Here is a 16,571-nt window from a genome sequence, read left to right as displayed (position 1 = left end):
CTGTCTTTGATGTGTGTGACCGGTGACCTGTCCTCATTCAGTGTGACTCTTCTCTCAGGAGCGCTGTCTCTGATGTGTGTGACCGGTGACCTGTCCTCATTCAGTGTGACTCTTCCCTCAGGAGCGCTGTCTCTGATGTGTGTGACCGGTGACCTGTCCTCATTCAGTGTGACTCTTCCCTCAGGAGCACTGTCTCTGATGTGTGTGACCGGTAACCTGTCCTCATTCAGTGTGACTCTTCCCTCAGGAGCGCTGTCTCTGATGTGTGTGACCGGTGACCTGTCTTCATTCAGTGTGATTCTTCCCTCAGGAGCGCTGTCTCTGACCTGTGTGACCGGTGACCTGTCCTCATTCAGTGTGACTCTTCCCTCAGGAGCACTGTCTCTGATGTGTGTGACCTGTCCTCATTCAGTGTGACTCTTCCCTCAGGAGCGCTGTCTCTGATGTGTGTGACCGGTGACCTGTCCTCATTCAGTGTGACTCTTCCCTCAGGAGCGCTGTCTCTGATATGTGTGACCGGTGACCTGTCCTCATTCAGTGTGACTCTTCCCTCAGGAGCGCTGTCTCTGACCTGTGTGACCGGTGAACTGTCCTCATTCAGTGTTACTCTTCCCTCAGTATCGCTGTCTCTGATGTGTGTGACCGGTGACCTGTCCTCATTCAGTGTGACTCTTCCCTGAGGAGCGCTGTCTCTGATGTGTGTGACCGGTGACCTGTCCTCATTTAGTGTGACTCTTCCCTCAGGAGCGCTGTCTCTGATGTGTGTGACCTGTCCTCATTCAGTGTGACTCTTCCCTCAGGAGCACTGTCTCTGATGTGTGTGACCGGTGACCTGTCCTCATTCAGTGTGACTCTTCCCTCAGGAGCGCTGTCTCTGATGTGTGTGACCGGTGACCTGTCCTCATTCAGTGTGACTCTTCCCTCAGGAGCACTGTCTCTGATGTGTGTGACCGGTGACCTGTCCTCATTCAGTGTGACTGTTCCCTCAGGAGCGCTGTCTCTGATGTGTGTGACCGGTGACCTGTCCTCATTCAGTGTGACTCTTCCCTCAGGAGCGCTGTCTCTGATGTGTGTGACCGGTGAGCTGTCCTCATTCAGTGTGACTCTTCCCTCAGGAGCGCTGTCTCTGATGTGTGTGACCAGTGACCTGTCCTCATTCAGTGTGATTCTTCCCTCAGGAGCGCTGTCTCTGACCTGTGTGACCGGTGACCTGTCCTCATTCAGTGTGACTCTTCCCTCAGGAGCGCTGTCTCTGATGTGTGTGACCGGTGACCTGTCCTCATTCAGTGTGACTCTTCCCTCAGGAGCACTGTCTCTGATGTGTGTGACCGGTGACCTGTCCTCATTCAGTGTGACTCTTCCCTCAGGAGCGCTGTCTCTGACCTGTGTGACCGGTGAACTGTCCTCATTCAGTGTGACTCTTCCCTCAGGAGCACTGTCTCTGATGTGTGTGACCGGTGATCTGTCCTCATTCAGTGTGACTCTTCCCTCAGGAGCGCTGTCTCTGATGTGTGTGACCTGTCCTCATTCAGTGTGACTCTTCTCTCAGGAGCGCTGTCTCTGATGTGTGTGACCGGTGACCTGTCCTCATTCAGTGTGACTCTTCCCTCAGGAGCGCTGTCTCTGATATGTGTGACCGGTGACCTGTCCTCATTCAGTGTGACTCTTCCCTCAGGAGCGCTGTCTCTGATGTGTGTGATCGGTGACCTGTCATCATTCAGTGTGACTCTTCCCTCAGGAGCACTGTCTCTGATATGTGTGACCGGTGACCTGTCCTCATTCAGTGTGACTCTTCCCTCAGGAGCACTGTCTCTGATGTGTGTGACCGGTGACCTGTCCTCATTCAGTGTGACTCTTCCCTCAGGAGCGCTGTCTCTGACCTGTGTGACCGGTGACTTGTCTTCATTCAGTGTGACTCTTCCCTCAGGAGCGCTGTCTCTGATGTGTGTGACCGGTGACCTGTCCTCATTCAGTGTGACTCTTCCCTCAGGAGCGCTGTCTCTGATGTGTGTGACCGGTGACTTGTCTTCATTCAGTGTGACTCTTCCCTCAGGAGCGCTGTCTCTGCTGTGTGTGACCGGTGACCTGTCCTCATTCAGTGTTACTCTTCCCTCAGGAGCACTGTCTTTGATGTGTGTGACCGGTGACCTGTCCTCATTCAGTGTGACTCTTCTCTCAGGAGCGCTGTCTCTGATGTGTGTGACCGGTGACCTGTCCTCATTCAGTGTGACTCTTCCCTCAGGAGCGCTGTCTCTGATGTGTGTGACCGGTGACCTGTCCTCATTCAGTGTGACTCTTCCCTCAGGAGCACTGTCTCTGATGTGTGTGACCGGTAACCTGTCCTCATTCAGTGTGACTCTTCCCTCAGGAGCGCTGTCTCTGATGTGTGTGACCGGTGACCTGTCTTCATTCAGTGTGATTCTTCCCTCAGGAGCGCTGTCTCTGACCTGTGTGACCGGTGACCTGTCCTCATTCAGTGTGACTCTTCCCTCAGGAGCACTGTCTCTGATGTGTGTGACCTGTCCTCATTCAGTGTGACTCTTCCCTCAGGAGCGCTGTCTCTGATGTGTGTGACCGGTGACCTGTCCTCATTCAGTGTGACTCTTCCCTCAGGAGCGCTGTCTCTGATGTGTGTGACCTGTCCTCATTCAGTGTGACTCTTCTCTCAGGAGCGCTGTCTCTGATGTGTGTGACCGGTGACCTGTCCTCATTCAGTGTGACTCTTCCCTCAGGAGCACTGTCTCTGATGTGTGTGACCGGTGATCTGTCCTCATTCAGTGTGACTCTTCCCTCAGGAGCGCTGTCTCTGATGTGTGTGACCTGTCCTCATTCAGTGTGACTCTTCTCTCAGGAGCGCTGTCTCTGATGTGTGTGACCGGTGACCTGTCCTCATTCAGTGTGACTCTTCCCTCAGGAGCACTGTCTCTAATATGTGTGACCGGTGACCTGTCATCATTCAGTGTGACTCTTCCCTCAGGAGCACTGTCTCTGATATGTGTGACCGGTGACCTGTCATCATTCAGTGTGACTCTTCCCTCAGGAGCGCTGTCTCTGATGTGTGTGACCGGTGACCTGTCCTCATTCAGTGTGACTCTTCCCTCAGGAGCACTGTCTCTGATGTGTGTGACCGGTGACCTGTCCTCATTCAGTGTGACTCTTCCCTCAGGAGCGCTGTCTCTGATATGTGTGACCGGTGACCTGTCCTCATTCAGTGTGACTCTTCCCTCAGGAGCACTGTCTCTGATGTGTGTGACCGGTGATCTGTCCTCATTCAGTGTGACTCTTCCCTCAGGAGCGCTGTCTCTGATGTGTGTGACCTGTCCTCATTCAGTGTGACTCTTCTCTCAGGAGCGCTGTCTCTGATGTGTGTGACCGGTGACCTGTCCTCATTCAGTGTGACTCTTCGTTCAGGAGCACTGTCTCTGATATGTGTGACCGGTGACCTGTCATCATTCAGTGTGACTCTTCCCTCAGGAGCACTGTCTCTGATATGTGTGACCGGTGACCTGTCATCATTCAGTGTGACTCTTCCCTCAGGAGCACTGTCTCTGATGTATGTGACCGGTGACCTGTCATCATTCAGTGTGACTCTTCCCTCAGGAGCGCTGTCTCTGATGTGTGTGACCGGTGACCTGTCCTCATTCAGTGTGACTCTTCCCTCAGGAGCACTGTCTCTGATGTGTGTGACCGGTGACCTGTCCTCATTCAGTGTGACTCTTCCCTCAGGAGCGCTGTCTCTGACCTGTGTGACCGGTGACCTGTCTTCATTCAGTGTGACTCTTCCCTCAGGAGCGCTGTCTCTGATGTGTGTGACCGGTGACCTGTCCTCATTCAGTGTGACTCTTCCCTCAGGAGCGCTGTCTCTGATGTGTGTGACCAGTGACCTGTCCTCATTCAGTGTGACTCTTCCCTCAGGAGCGATGTTTCTGATGTGTGTGACCGGTGACCTGTCCTCATTCAGTGTGACTCTTCCCTCAGGAGCACTGTCTCTGATGTGTGTGACCGGTGACCTGTCCTCATTCAGTGTGACTCTTCCCTCAGGAGCGCTGTCTCTGATGTGTGTGACCGGTGACCTGTCATCATTCAGTGTGACTCTTCCCTCAGGAGCACTGTCTCTGATGTGTGTGACCGGTGACCTGTCCTCATTCAGTGTGACTCTTCCCTCAGGAGCGCTGTCTCTGATGTGTGTGACCGGTAACCTGTCCTCATTTAGTGTGACTCTTCCCTCAGGAGCGCTGTCTCTGACCTGTGTGACCGGTGACCTGTCCTCATTCAGTGTGACTCTTCCCTCAGGAGCGCTGTCTCTGATGTGTGTGACCGGTGACCTGTCCTCATTCAGTGTGACTCTTCTCTCAGGAGCGCTGTCTCTGATGTGTGTGACCAGTGACCTGTCCTCATTCAGTGTGACTCTTCCCTCAGGAGCGCTGTCTCTGATGTGTGTGACCGGTGACCTGTCCTCATTCAGTGTGACTCTTCCCTCAGGAGCGCTGTCTCTGATGTGTGTGACCGGTGACCTGTCCTCATTCAGTGTGACTCTTCTCTCAGGAGCGCTGTCTCTGATGTGTGTGACCAGTGACCTGTCCTCATTCAGTGTGACTCTTCCCTCAGGAGCGCTGTCTCTGATGTGTGTGACCGGTAACCTGTCCTCATTCAGTGTGACTCTTCCCTCAGGAGCACTGTCTCTGATGTGTGTGACCGGTGATCTGTCCTCATTCAGTGTGACTCTTCCCTCAGGAGCGCTGTCTCTGATGTGTGTGACCTGTCCTCATTCAGTGTGACTCTTCTCTCAGGAGCGCTGTCTCTGATGTGTGTGACCGGTGACCTGTCCTCATTCAGTGTGACTCTTCCCTCAGGAGCGCTGTCTCTGATGTGTGTGACCAGTGACCTGTCCTCATTCAGTGTGACTCTTCCCTCAGGAGCACTGTCTCTGATGTGTGTGACCGGTGACCTGTCCTCATTCAGTGTGACTCTTCTCTCAGGAGCGCTGTCTCTGATGTGTGTGACCGGTGACCTGTCCTCATTCAGTGTGACTCTTCCCTCAGGAGCACTGCTCGCTGTGTGTGTGACCGGTGACCTGTCCTCATTCAGTGTGACTCTTCCCTCAGGAGCGCTGTCTCTGATGTGTGTGACCTGTCCTCATTCAGTGTGACTCTTCCCTCAGGAGCACTGTCTCTGATGTGTGTGACCGGTGACCTGTCCTCATTCAGTGTGACTCTTCCCTCAGGAGCGCTGTCTCTGATGTGTGTGACCGGTGACCTGTCCTCATTCAGTGTGACTCTTCCCTCAGGAGCACTGTCTCTGATGTGTGTGACCGGTGACCTGTCCTCATTCAGTGTGACTCTTCCCTCAGGAGCGCTGTCTCTGATGTGTGTGACCGGTGAGCTGTCCTCATTCAGTGTGACTCTTCCCTCAGGAGCGCTGTCTCTGATGTGTGTGACCAGTGACCTGTCCTCATTCAGTGTGATTCTTCCCTCAGGAGCGCTGTCTCTGACCTGTGTGACCGGTGACCTGTCCTCATTCAGTGTGACTCTTCCCTCAGGAGCGCTGTCTCTGATGTGTGTGACCGGTGACCTGTCCTCATTCAGTGTGACTCTTCCCTCAGGAGCACTGTCTCTGATGTGTGTGACCGGTGATCTGTCCTCATTCAGTGTGACTCTTCCCTCAGGAGCGCTGTCTCTGATGTGTGTGACCTGTCCTCATTCAGTGTGACTCTTCTCTCAGGAGCGCTGTCTCTGATGTGTGTGACCGGTGACCTGTCCTCATTCAGTGTGACTCTTCCCTCAGGAGCGCTGTCTCTGATATGTGTGACCGGTGACCTGTCCTCATTCAGTGTGACTCTTCCCTCAGGAGCGCTGTCTCTGATGTGTGTGATCGGTGACCTGTCATCATTCAGTGTGACTCTTCCCTCAGGAGCACTGTCTCTGATATGTGTGACCGGTGACCTGTCCTCATTCAGTGTGACTCTTCCCTCAGGAGCACTGTCTCTGATGTGTGTGACCGGTGACCTGTCCTCATTCAGTGTGACTCTTCCCTCAGGAGCGCTGTCTCTGACCTGTGTGACCGGTGACTTGTCTTCATTCAGTGTGACTCTTCCCTCAGGAGCGCTGTCTCTGATGTGTGTGACCGGTGACCTCTCCTCATTCAGTGTGACTCTTCCCTCAGGAGCGCTGTCTCTGATGTGTGTGACCGGTGACCTCTCCTCATTCAGTGTGACTCTTCCCTCAGGAGCGCTGTCTCTGATGTGTGTGACCGGTGACCTGTCCTCATTCAGTGTGACTCTTCCCTCAGGAGCGCTGTCTCTGATGTGTGTGACCAGTGACCTGTCCTCATTCAGTGTGACTCTTCCCTCAGGAGCGCTGTCTCTGATATGTGTGACCGGTGACCTGTCCTCATTCAGTGTTACTCTTCCCTCAGGAGCACTGTCTTTGATGTGTGTGACCGGTGACCTGTCCTCATTCAGTGTGACTCTTCTCTCAGGAGCGCTGTCTCTGATGTGTGTGACCGGTGACCTGTCCTCATTCAGTGTGACTCTTCCCTCAGGAGCGCTGTCTCTGATGTGTGTGACCGGTGACCTGTCCTCATTCAGTGTGACTCTTCCCTCAGGAGCACTGTCTCTGATGTGTGTGACCGGTAACCTGTCCTCATTCAGTGTGACTCTTCCCTCAGGAGCGCTGTCTCTGATGTGTGTGACCGGTGACCTGTCTTCATTCAGTGTGATTCTTCCCTCAGGAGCGCTGTCTCTGACCTGTGTGACCGGTGACCTGTCCTCATTCAGTGTGACTCTTCCCTCAGGAGCGCTGTCTCTGATGTGTGTGACCTGTCCTCATTCAGTGTGACTCTTCCCTCAGGAGCACTGTCTCTGATGTGTGTGACCTGTCCTCATTCAGTGTGACTCTTCCCTCAGGAGCGCTGTCTCTGATGTGTGTGACCGGTGACCTGTCCTCATTCAGTGTGACTCTTCCCTCAGGAGCGCTGTCTCTGATGTGTGTGACCTGTCCTCATTCAGTGTGACTCTTCTCTCAGGAGCGCTGTCTCTGATGTGTGTGACCGGTGACCTGTCCTCATTCAGTGTGACTCTTCCCTCAGGAGCGCTGTCTCTGATGTGTGTGACCGGTGACCTGTCCTCATTCAGTGTGACTCTTCCCTCAGGAGCACTGTCTCTGATGTGTGTGACCGGTGACCTGTCCTCATTCAGTGTTACTCTTCCCTCAGGAGCACTGTCTTTGATGTGTGTGACCGGTGACCTGTCCTCATTCAGTGTGACTCTTCTCTCAGGAGCGCTGTCTCTGATGTGTGTGACCGGTGACCTGTCCTCATTCAGTGTGACTCTTCCCTCAGGAGCGCTGTCTCTGATGTGTGTGACCGGTGACCTGTCCTCATTCAGTGTGACTCTTCCCTCAGGAGCACTGTCTCTGATGTGTGTGACCTGTCCTCATTCAGTGTGACTCTTCCCTCAGGAGCGCTGTCTCTGATGTGTGTGACCGGTGACCTGTCCTCATTCAGTGTGACTCTTCCCTCAGGAGCGCTGTCTCTGATGTGTGTGACCTGTCCTCATTCAGTGTGACTCTTCCCTCAGGAGCACTGTCTCTGATGTGTGTGACCGGTGATCTGTCCTCATTCAGTGTGACTCTTCCCTCAGGAGCGCTGTCTCTGATGTGTGTGACCTGTCCTCATTCAGTGTGACTCTTCTCTCAGGAGCGCTGTCTCTGATGTGTGTGACCGGTGACCTGTCCTCATTCAGTGTGACTCTTCCCTCAGGAGCACTGTCTCTGATATGTGTGACCGGTGACCTGTCATCATTCAGTGTGACTCTTCCCTCAGGAGCGCTGTCTCTGATGTGTGTGACCGGTGACCTGTCATCATTCAGTGTGACTCTTCCCTCAGGAGCGCTGTCTCTGATGTGTGTGACCGGTGACCTGTCCTCATTCAGTGTGACTCTTCCCTCAGGAGCACTGTCTCTGATGTGTGTGACCGGTGACCTGTCCTCATTCAGTGTGACTCTTCCCTCAGGAGCGCTGTCTCTGATATGTGTGACCGGTGACCTGTCCTCATTCAGTGTGACTCTTCCCTCAGGAGCACTGTCTCTGATGTGTGTGACCGGTGATCTGTCCTCATTCAGTGTGACTCTTCCCTCAGGAGCGCTGTCTCTGATGTGTGTGACCTGTCCTCATTCAGTGTGACTCTTCTCTCAGGAGCGCTGTCTCTGATGTGTGTGACCGGTGACCTGTCCTCATTCAGTGTGACTCTTCCCTCAGGAGCGCTGTCTCTGATGTGTGTGACCAGTGACCTGTCCTCATTCAGTGTGACTCTTCCCTCAGGAGCACTGTCTCTGATGTGTGTGACCGGTGACCTCTCCTCATTCAGTGTGACTCTTCCCTCAGGAGCGCTGTCTCTGATGTGTGTGACCAGTGACCTGTCCTCATTCAGTGTGACTCTTCCCTCAGGAGCACTGTCTCTGATGTGTGTGACCGGTGACCTGTCCTCATTCAGTGTGACTCTTCCCTCAGGAGCGCTGTCTCTGATGTGTGTGACCTGTCCTCATTCAGTGTGACTCTTCTCTCAGGAGCGCTGGCTCTGATGTGTGTGACCGGTGACCTGTCCTCATTCAGTGTGACTCTTCCCTCAGGAGCGCTGTCTCTGATGTGTGTGACCGGTGACCTGTCCTCATTTAGTGTGACTCTTCCCTCAGGAGCGCTGTCTCTGATGTGTGTGACCAGTGACCTGTCCTCATTCAGTGTGACTCTTCCCTCAGGAGCGCTGTCTCTGATGTGTGTGACCGGTAACCTGTCCTCATTCAGTGTGACTCTTCCCTCAGGAGCGCTGTCTCTGATATGTGTGACCGGTGACCTGTCCTCATTCAGTGTGACTCTTCCCTCAGGAGCGCTGTCTCTGACCTGTGTGACCGGTGAACTGTCCTCATTCAGTGTTACTCTTCCCTCAGTATCGCTGTCTCTGATGTGTGTGACCGGTGACCTGTCCTCATTCAGTGTGACTCTTCCCTGAGGAGCGCTGTCTCTGATGTGTGTGACCGGTGACCTGTCCTCATTTAGTGTGACTCTTCCCTCAGGAGCGCTGTCTCTGATGTGTGTGACCTGTCCTCATTCAGTGTGACTCTTCCCTCAGGAGCACTGTCTCTGATGTGTGTGATCGGTGACCTGTCCTCATTCAGTGTGACTCTTCCCTCAGGAGCGCTGTCTCTGATGTGTGTGACCGGTGACCTGTCCTCATTCAGTGTGACTCTTCCCTCAGGAGCACTGTCTCTGATGTGTGTGACCGGTGACCTGTCCTCATTCAGTGTGACTGTTCCCTCAGGAGCGCTGTCTCTGATGTGTGTGACCGGTGACCTGTCCTCATTCAGTGTGACTCTTCCCTCAGGAGCGCTGTCTCTGATGTGTGTGACCGGTGAGCTGTCCTCATTCAGTGTGACTCTTCCCTCAGGAGCGCTGTCTCTGATGTGTGTGACCGGTGACCTGTCCTCATTCAGTGTGACTCTTCTCTCAGGAGCGCTGTCTCTGATGTGTGTGACCAGTGACCTGTCCTCATTCAGTGTGACTCTTCCCTCAGGAGCGCTGTCTCTGATGTGTGTGACCGGTGACCTGTCCTCATTCAGTGTGACTCTTCCCTCAGGAGCGCTGTCTCTGATGTGTGTGACCGGTGACCTGTCCTCATTCAGTGTGACTCTTCTCTCAGGAGCGCTGTCTCTGATGTGTGTGACCAGTGACCTGTCCTCATTCAGTGTGACTCTTCCCTCAGGAGCGCTGTCTCTGATGTGTGTGACCGGTAACCTGTCCTCATTCAGTGTGACTCTTCCCTCAGGAGCACTGTCTCTGATGTGTGTGACCGGTGATCTGTCCTCATTCAGTGTGACTCTTCCCTCAGGAGCGCTGTCTCTGATGTGTGTGACCTGTCCTCATTCAGTGTGACTCTTCTCTCAGGAGCGCTGTCTCTGATGTGTGTGACCGGTGACCTGTCCTCATTCAGTGTGACTCTTCCCTCAGGAGCGCTGTCTCTGATGTGTGTGACCAGTGACCTGTCCTCATTCAGTGTGACTCTTCCCTCAGGAGCACTGTCTCTGATGTGTGTGACCGGTGACCTGTCCTCATTCAGTGTGACTCTTCTCTCAGGAGCGCTGTCTCTGATGTGTGTGACCGGTGACCTGTCCTCATTCAGTGTGACTCTTCCCTCAGGAGCACTGCTCGCTGTGTGTGTGACCGGTGACCTGTCCTCATTCAGTGTGACTCTTCCCTCAGGAGCGCTGTCTCTGATGTGTGTGACCTGTCCTCATTCAGTGTGACTCTTCCCTCAGGAGCACTGTCTCTGATGTGTGTGACCGGTGACCTGTCCTCATTCAGTGTGACTCTTCCCTCAGGAGCGCTGTCTCTGATGTGTGTGACCGGTGACCTGTCCTCATTCAGTGTGACTCTTCCCTCAGGAGCACTGTCTCTGATGTGTGTGACCGGTGACCTGTCCTCATTCAGTGTGACTCTTCCCTCAGGAGCGCTGTCTCTGATGTGTGTGACCGGTGAGCTGTCCTCATTCAGTGTGACTCTTCCCTCAGGAGCGCTGTCTCTGATGTGTGTGACCAGTGACCTGTCCTCATTCAGTGTGATTCTTCCCTCAGGAGCGCTGTCTCTGACCTGTGTGACCGGTGACCTGTCCTCATTCAGTGTGACTCTTCCCTCAGGAGCGCTGTCTCTGATGTGTGTGACCGGTGACCTGTCCTCATTCAGTGTGACTCTTCCCTCAGGAGCACTGTCTCTGATGTGTGTGACCGGTGATCTGTCCTCATTCAGTGTGACTCTTCCCTCAGGAGCGCTGTCTCTGATGTGTGTGACCTGTCCTCATTCAGTGTGACTCTTCTCTCAGGAGCGCTGTCTCTGATGTGTGTGACCGGTGACCTGTCCTCATTCAGTGTGACTCTTCCCTCAGGAGCGCTGTCTCTGATATGTGTGACCGGTGACCTGTCCTCATTCAGTGTGACTCTTCCCTCAGGAGCGCTGTCTCTGATGTGTGTGATCGGTGACCTGTCATCATTCAGTGTGACTCTTCCCTCAGGAGCACTGTCTCTGATATGTGTGACCGGTGACCTGTCCTCATTCAGTGTGACTCTTCCCTCAGGAGCACTGTCTCTGATGTGTGTGACCGGTGACCTGTCCTCATTCAGTGTGACTCTTCCCTCAGGAGCGCTGTCTCTGACCTGTGTGACCGGTGACTTGTCTTCATTCAGTGTGACTCTTCCCTCAGGAGCGCTGTCTCTGATGTGTGTGACCGGTGACCTCTCCTCATTCAGTGTGACTCTTCCCTCAGGAGCGCTGTCTCTGATGTGTGTGACCGGTGACCTCTCCTCATTCAGTGTGACTCTTCCCTCAGGAGCGCTGTCTCTGATGTGTGTGACCGGTGACCTGTCCTCATTCAGTGTGACTCTTCCCTCAGGAGCGCTGTCTCTGATGTGTGTGACCAGTGACCTGTCCTCATTCAGTGTGACTCTTCCCTCAGGAGCGCTGTCTCTGATATGTGTGACCGGTGACCTGTCCTCATTCAGTGTTACTCTTCCCTCAGGAGCACTGTCTTTGATGTGTGTGACCGGTGACCTGTCCTCATTCAGTGTGACTCTTCTCTCAGGAGCGCTGTCTCTGATGTGTGTGACCGGTGACCTGTCCTCATTCAGTGTGACTCTTCCCTCAGGAGCGCTGTCTCTGATGTGTGTGACCGGTGACCTGTCCTCATTCAGTGTGACTCTTCCCTCAGGAGCACTGTCTCTGATGTGTGTGACCGGTAACCTGTCCTCATTCAGTGTGACTCTTCCCTCAGGAGCGCTGTCTCTGATGTGTGTGACCGGTGACCTGTCTTCATTCAGTGTGATTCTTCCCTCAGGAGCGCTGTCTCTGACCTGTGTGACCGGTGACCTGTCCTCATTCAGTGTGACTCTTCCCTCAGGAGCGCTGTCTCTGATGTGTGTGACCTGTCCTCATTCAGTGTGACTCTTCCCTCAGGAGCACTGTCTCTGATGTGTGTGACCTGTCCTCATTCAGTGTGACTCTTCCCTCAGGAGCGCTGTCTCTGATGTGTGTGACCGGTGACCTGTCCTCATTCAGTGTGACTCTTCCCTCAGGAGCGCTGTCTCTGATGTGTGTGACCTGTCCTCATTCAGTGTGACTCTTCTCTCAGGAGCGCTGTCTCTGATGTGTGTGACCGGTGACCTGTCCTCATTCAGTGTGACTCTTCCCTCAGGAGCGCTGTCTCTGATGTGTGTGACCGGTGACCTGTCCTCATTCAGTGTGACTCTTCCCTCAGGAGCACTGTCTCTGATGTGTGTGACCGGTGACCTGTCCTCATTCAGTGTTACTCTTCCCTCAGGAGCACTGTCTTTGATGTGTGTGACCGGTGACCTGTCCTCATTCAGTGTGACTCTTCTCTCAGGAGCGCTGTCTCTGATGTGTGTGACCGGTGACCTGTCCTCATTCAGTGTGACTCTTCCCTCAGGAGCGCTGTCTCTGATGTGTGTGACCGGTGACCTGTCCTCATTCAGTGTGACTCTTCCCTCAGGAGCACTGTCTCTGATGTGTGTGACCTGTCCTCATTCAGTGTGACTCTTCCCTCAGGAGCGCTGTCTCTGATGTGTGTGACCGGTGACCTGTCCTCATTCAGTGTGACTCTTCCCTCAGGAGCGCTGTCTCTGATGTGTGTGACCTGTCCTCATTCAGTGTGACTCTTCCCTCAGGAGCACTGTCTCTGATGTGTGTGACCGGTGATCTGTCCTCATTCAGTGTGACTCTTCCCTCAGGAGCGCTGTCTCTGATGTGTGTGACCTGTCCTCATTCAGTGTGACTCTTCTCTCAGGAGCGCTGTCTCTGATGTGTGTGACCGGTGACCTGTCCTCATTCAGTGTGACTCTTCCCTCAGGAGCACTGTCTCTGATATGTGTGACCGGTGACCTGTCATCATTCAGTGTGACTCTTCCCTCAGGAGCGCTGTCTCTGATGTGTGTGACCGGTGACCTGTCATCATTCAGTGTGACTCTTCCCTCAGGAGCGCTGTCTCTGATGTGTGTGACCGGTGACCTGTCCTCATTCAGTGTGACTCTTCCCTCAGGAGCACTGTCTCTGATGTGTGTGACCGGTGACCTGTCCTCATTCAGTGTGACTCTTCCCTCAGGAGCGCTGTCTCTGATATGTGTGACCGGTGACCTGTCCTCATTCAGTGTGACTCTTCCCTCAGGAGCACTGTCTCTGATGTGTGTGACCGGTGATCTGTCCTCATTCAGTGTGACTCTTCCCTCAGGAGCGCTGTCTCTGATGTGTGTGACCTGTCCTCATTCAGTGTGACTCTTCTCTCAGGAGCGCTGTCTCTGATGTGTGTGACCGGTGACCTGTCCTCATTCAGTGTGACTCTTCCCTCAGGAGCGCTGTCTCTGATGTGTGTGACCAGTGACCTGTCCTCATTCAGTGTGACTCTTCCCTCAGGAGCACTGTCTCTGATGTGTGTGACCGGTGACCTCTCCTCATTCAGTGTGACTCTTCCCTCAGGAGCGCTGTCTCTGATGTGTGTGACCAGTGACCTGTCCTCATTCAGTGTGACTCTTCCCTCAGGAGCACTGTCTCTGATGTGTGTGACCGGTGACCTGTCCTCATTCAGTGTGACTCTTCCCTCAGGAGCGCTGTCTCTGATGTGTGTGACCTGTCCTCATTCAGTGTGACTCTTCTCTCAGGAGCGCTGGCTCTGATGTGTGTGACCGGTGACCTGTCCTCATTCAGTGTGACTCTTCCCTCAGGAGCGCTGTCTCTGATGTGTGTGACCGGTGACCTGTCCTCATTTAGTGTGACTCTTCCCTCAGGAGCGCTGTCTCTGATGTGTGTGACCAGTGACCTGTCCTCATTCAGTGTGACTCTTCCCTCAGGAGCGCTGTCTCTGATGTGTGTGACCGGTAACCTGTCCTCATTCAGTGTGACTCTTCCCTCAGGAGCGCTGTCTCTGATATGTGTGACCGGTGACCTGTCCTCATTCAGTGTGACTCTTCCCTCAGGAGCGCTGTCTCTGACCTGTGTGACCGGTGAACTGTCCTCATTCAGTGTTACTCTTCCCTCAGTATCGCTGTCTCTGATGTGTGTGACCGGTGACCTGTCCTCATTCAGTGTGACTCTTCCCTGAGGAGCGCTGTCTCTGATGTGTGTGACCGGTGACCTGTCCTCATTTAGTGTGACTCTTCCCTCAGGAGCGCTGTCTCTGATGTGTGTGACCTGTCCTCATTCAGTGTGACTCTTCCCTCAGGAGCACTGTCTCTGATGTGTGTGATCGGTGACCTGTCCTCATTCAGTGTGACTCTTCCCTCAGGAGCGCTGTCTCTGATGTGTGTGACCGGTGACCTGTCCTCATTCAGTGTGACTCTTCCCTCAGGAGCACTGTCTCTGATGTGTGTGACCGGTGACCTGTCCTCATTCAGTGTGACTGTTCCCTCAGGAGCGCTGTCTCTGATGTGTGTGACCGGTGACCTGTCCTCATTCAGTGTGACTCTTCCCTCAGGAGCGCTGTCTCTGATGTGTGTGACCGGTGAGCTGTCCTCATTCAGTGTGACTCTTCCCTCAGGAGCGCTGTCTCTGATGTGTGTGACCGGTGACCTGTCCTCATTCAGTGTGACTCTTCTCTCAGGAGCGCTGTCTCTGATGTGTGTGACCAGTGACCTGTCCTCATTCAGTGTGACTCTTCCCTCAGGAGCGCTGTCTCTGATGTGTGTGACCGGTGACCTGTCCTCATTCAGTGTGACTCTTCCCTCAGGAGCGCTGTCTCTGATGTGTGTGACCGGTGACCTGTCCTCATTCAGTGTGACTCTTCTCTCAGGAGCGCTGTCTCTGATGTGTGTGACCAGTGACCTGTCCTCATTCAGTGTGACTCTTCCCTCAGGAGCGCTGTCTCTGATGTGTGTGACCGGTAACCTGTCCTCATTCAGTGTGACTCTTCCCTCAGGAGCACTGTCTCTGATGTGTGTGACCGGTGATCTGTCCTCATTCAGTGTGACTCTTCCCTCAGGAGCGCTGTCTCTGATGTGTGTGACCTGTCCTCATTCAGTGTGACTCTTCTCTCAGGAGCGCTGTCTCTGATGTGTGTGACCGGTGACCTGTCCTCATTCAGTGTGACTCTTCCCTCAGGAGCGCTGTCTCTGATGTGTGTGACCAGTGACCTGTCCTCATTCAGTGTGACTCTTCCCTCAGGAGCACTGTCTCTGATGTGTGTGACCGGTGACCTGTCCTCATTCAGTGTGACTCTTCTCTCAGGAGCGCTGTCTCTGATGTGTGTGACCGGTGACCTGTCCTCATTCAGTGTGACTCTTCCCTCAGGAGCACTGCTCGCTGTGTGTGTGACCGGTGACCTGTCCTCATTCAGTGTGACTCTTCCCTCAGGAGCGCTGTCTCTGATGTGTGTGACCTGTCCTCATTCAGTGTGACTCTTCCCTCAGGAGCGCTGTCTCTGATGTGTGTGACCGGTGACCTGTCCTCATTCAGTGTGACTCTTCCCTCAGGAGCGTTGCTCGCTGTGTCGGATGTGTGTGACCACATAGAGAATTTGCAGATGATCCAGGAAAATGATCTACAGCTGCGAAGAGTCCAGAGACTGCTGAAAGGTCGGAGGATCCGGATCCTGTCTCCAGGTGCGGGCAGGAAACAGTCATCAGTATGGGGGGGAGAGAAACCATCACCATAAAACGACTGAAAATGAGGACTGAGGAGGAGAGAACTGACTGATAACAGGGACTCAGGAAGAGAGCCAACTGCTAATGGGCAGCGAGGAAAAGAGCCGACTGCTAACGACTACTGAGGAGGAGAGGACTGACTGATAACAGGGACTGAGGAAGAGAGCCGACTGCTAATGGGCACCGAGGAAAAGAGCCGACTGCTAACGACTACTGAGGAGGAGAGAACTGACTGATAACAGGGACTGAGGAAGAGAGCCGACTGCTAATGGGCAGCGAGGAAAAGAGCCGACTGCTAACGACTACTGAGGAGGAGAGGACTGACTGATAACAGGGACTGAGGAAGAGAGCCAACTGCTAATGGGCACCGAGGAAAAGAGCCGACTGCTAACGACTACTGAGGAGGAGAGGACTGACTGATAACAGGGACTGAGGAAGAGAGCCGACTGCTAATGGGCACCGAGGAAAAGAGCCGACTGCTAACGACTACTGAGGAGGAGAGAACTGACTGATAACAGGGACTGAGGAAGAGAGCCGACTGCTAATGGGCACCGAGGAAAAGAGCCGACTGCTAACGACTACTGAGGAGGAGAGGACTGACTGATAACAGGGACTGAGGAAGAGAGCTGACTGCTAATGGGCACCGAGGAAAAGAGCCGACTGCTAACTGGACTGATGAACAGAGAGCCGACTGCTAACGGGGACCGAGGAGGAGAGAGCCGACTGCTAACTGGACTGATAAAGAGAGAGCCGACTGCTAACTGGACTGAGAAGGAGAGAGACGACTGCTAACGGGGACCGAGGAGGAGAGAGCCGACTGCTAACTGGACTGAGGAGGAGAGAGACGACTGCTAACTGGACTTAGGAGGAGAGAGCCGACTGCTAA

General features: G+C 53.9%; 1 protein-coding gene across 2 annotated transcripts in view; it reads left to right on the top strand.

Annotated features, from left to right (window-relative positions):
• ARHGEF39 (Rho guanine nucleotide exchange factor 39) overlaps window positions 1-16,571 on the top strand; it is a 158,876-nt gene that overhangs the window by 93,383 nt on the left and 48,922 nt on the right. For both annotated transcript variants that reach the window (XM_075344125.1, XM_075344119.1), the window contains exon 7: window positions 15,515-15,643. In XM_075344125.1, coding sequence (XP_075200240.1) covers window positions 15,515-15,643 — 129 coding nt within the window. The remainder of the gene's footprint in view (window positions 1-15,514; window positions 15,644-16,571) is intronic.

The sequence above is a fragment of the Anomaloglossus baeobatrachus genome, chromosome 1, assembly GCF_048569485.1.
Source record: "Anomaloglossus baeobatrachus isolate aAnoBae1 chromosome 1, aAnoBae1.hap1, whole genome shotgun sequence".
Lineage (NCBI taxonomy): Eukaryota > Metazoa > Chordata > Amphibia > Anura > Aromobatidae > Anomaloglossus > Anomaloglossus baeobatrachus.
Note: the sequence above shows the minus strand (reverse complement) of the source record. Positions and strands in the feature narration are given on the sequence as shown.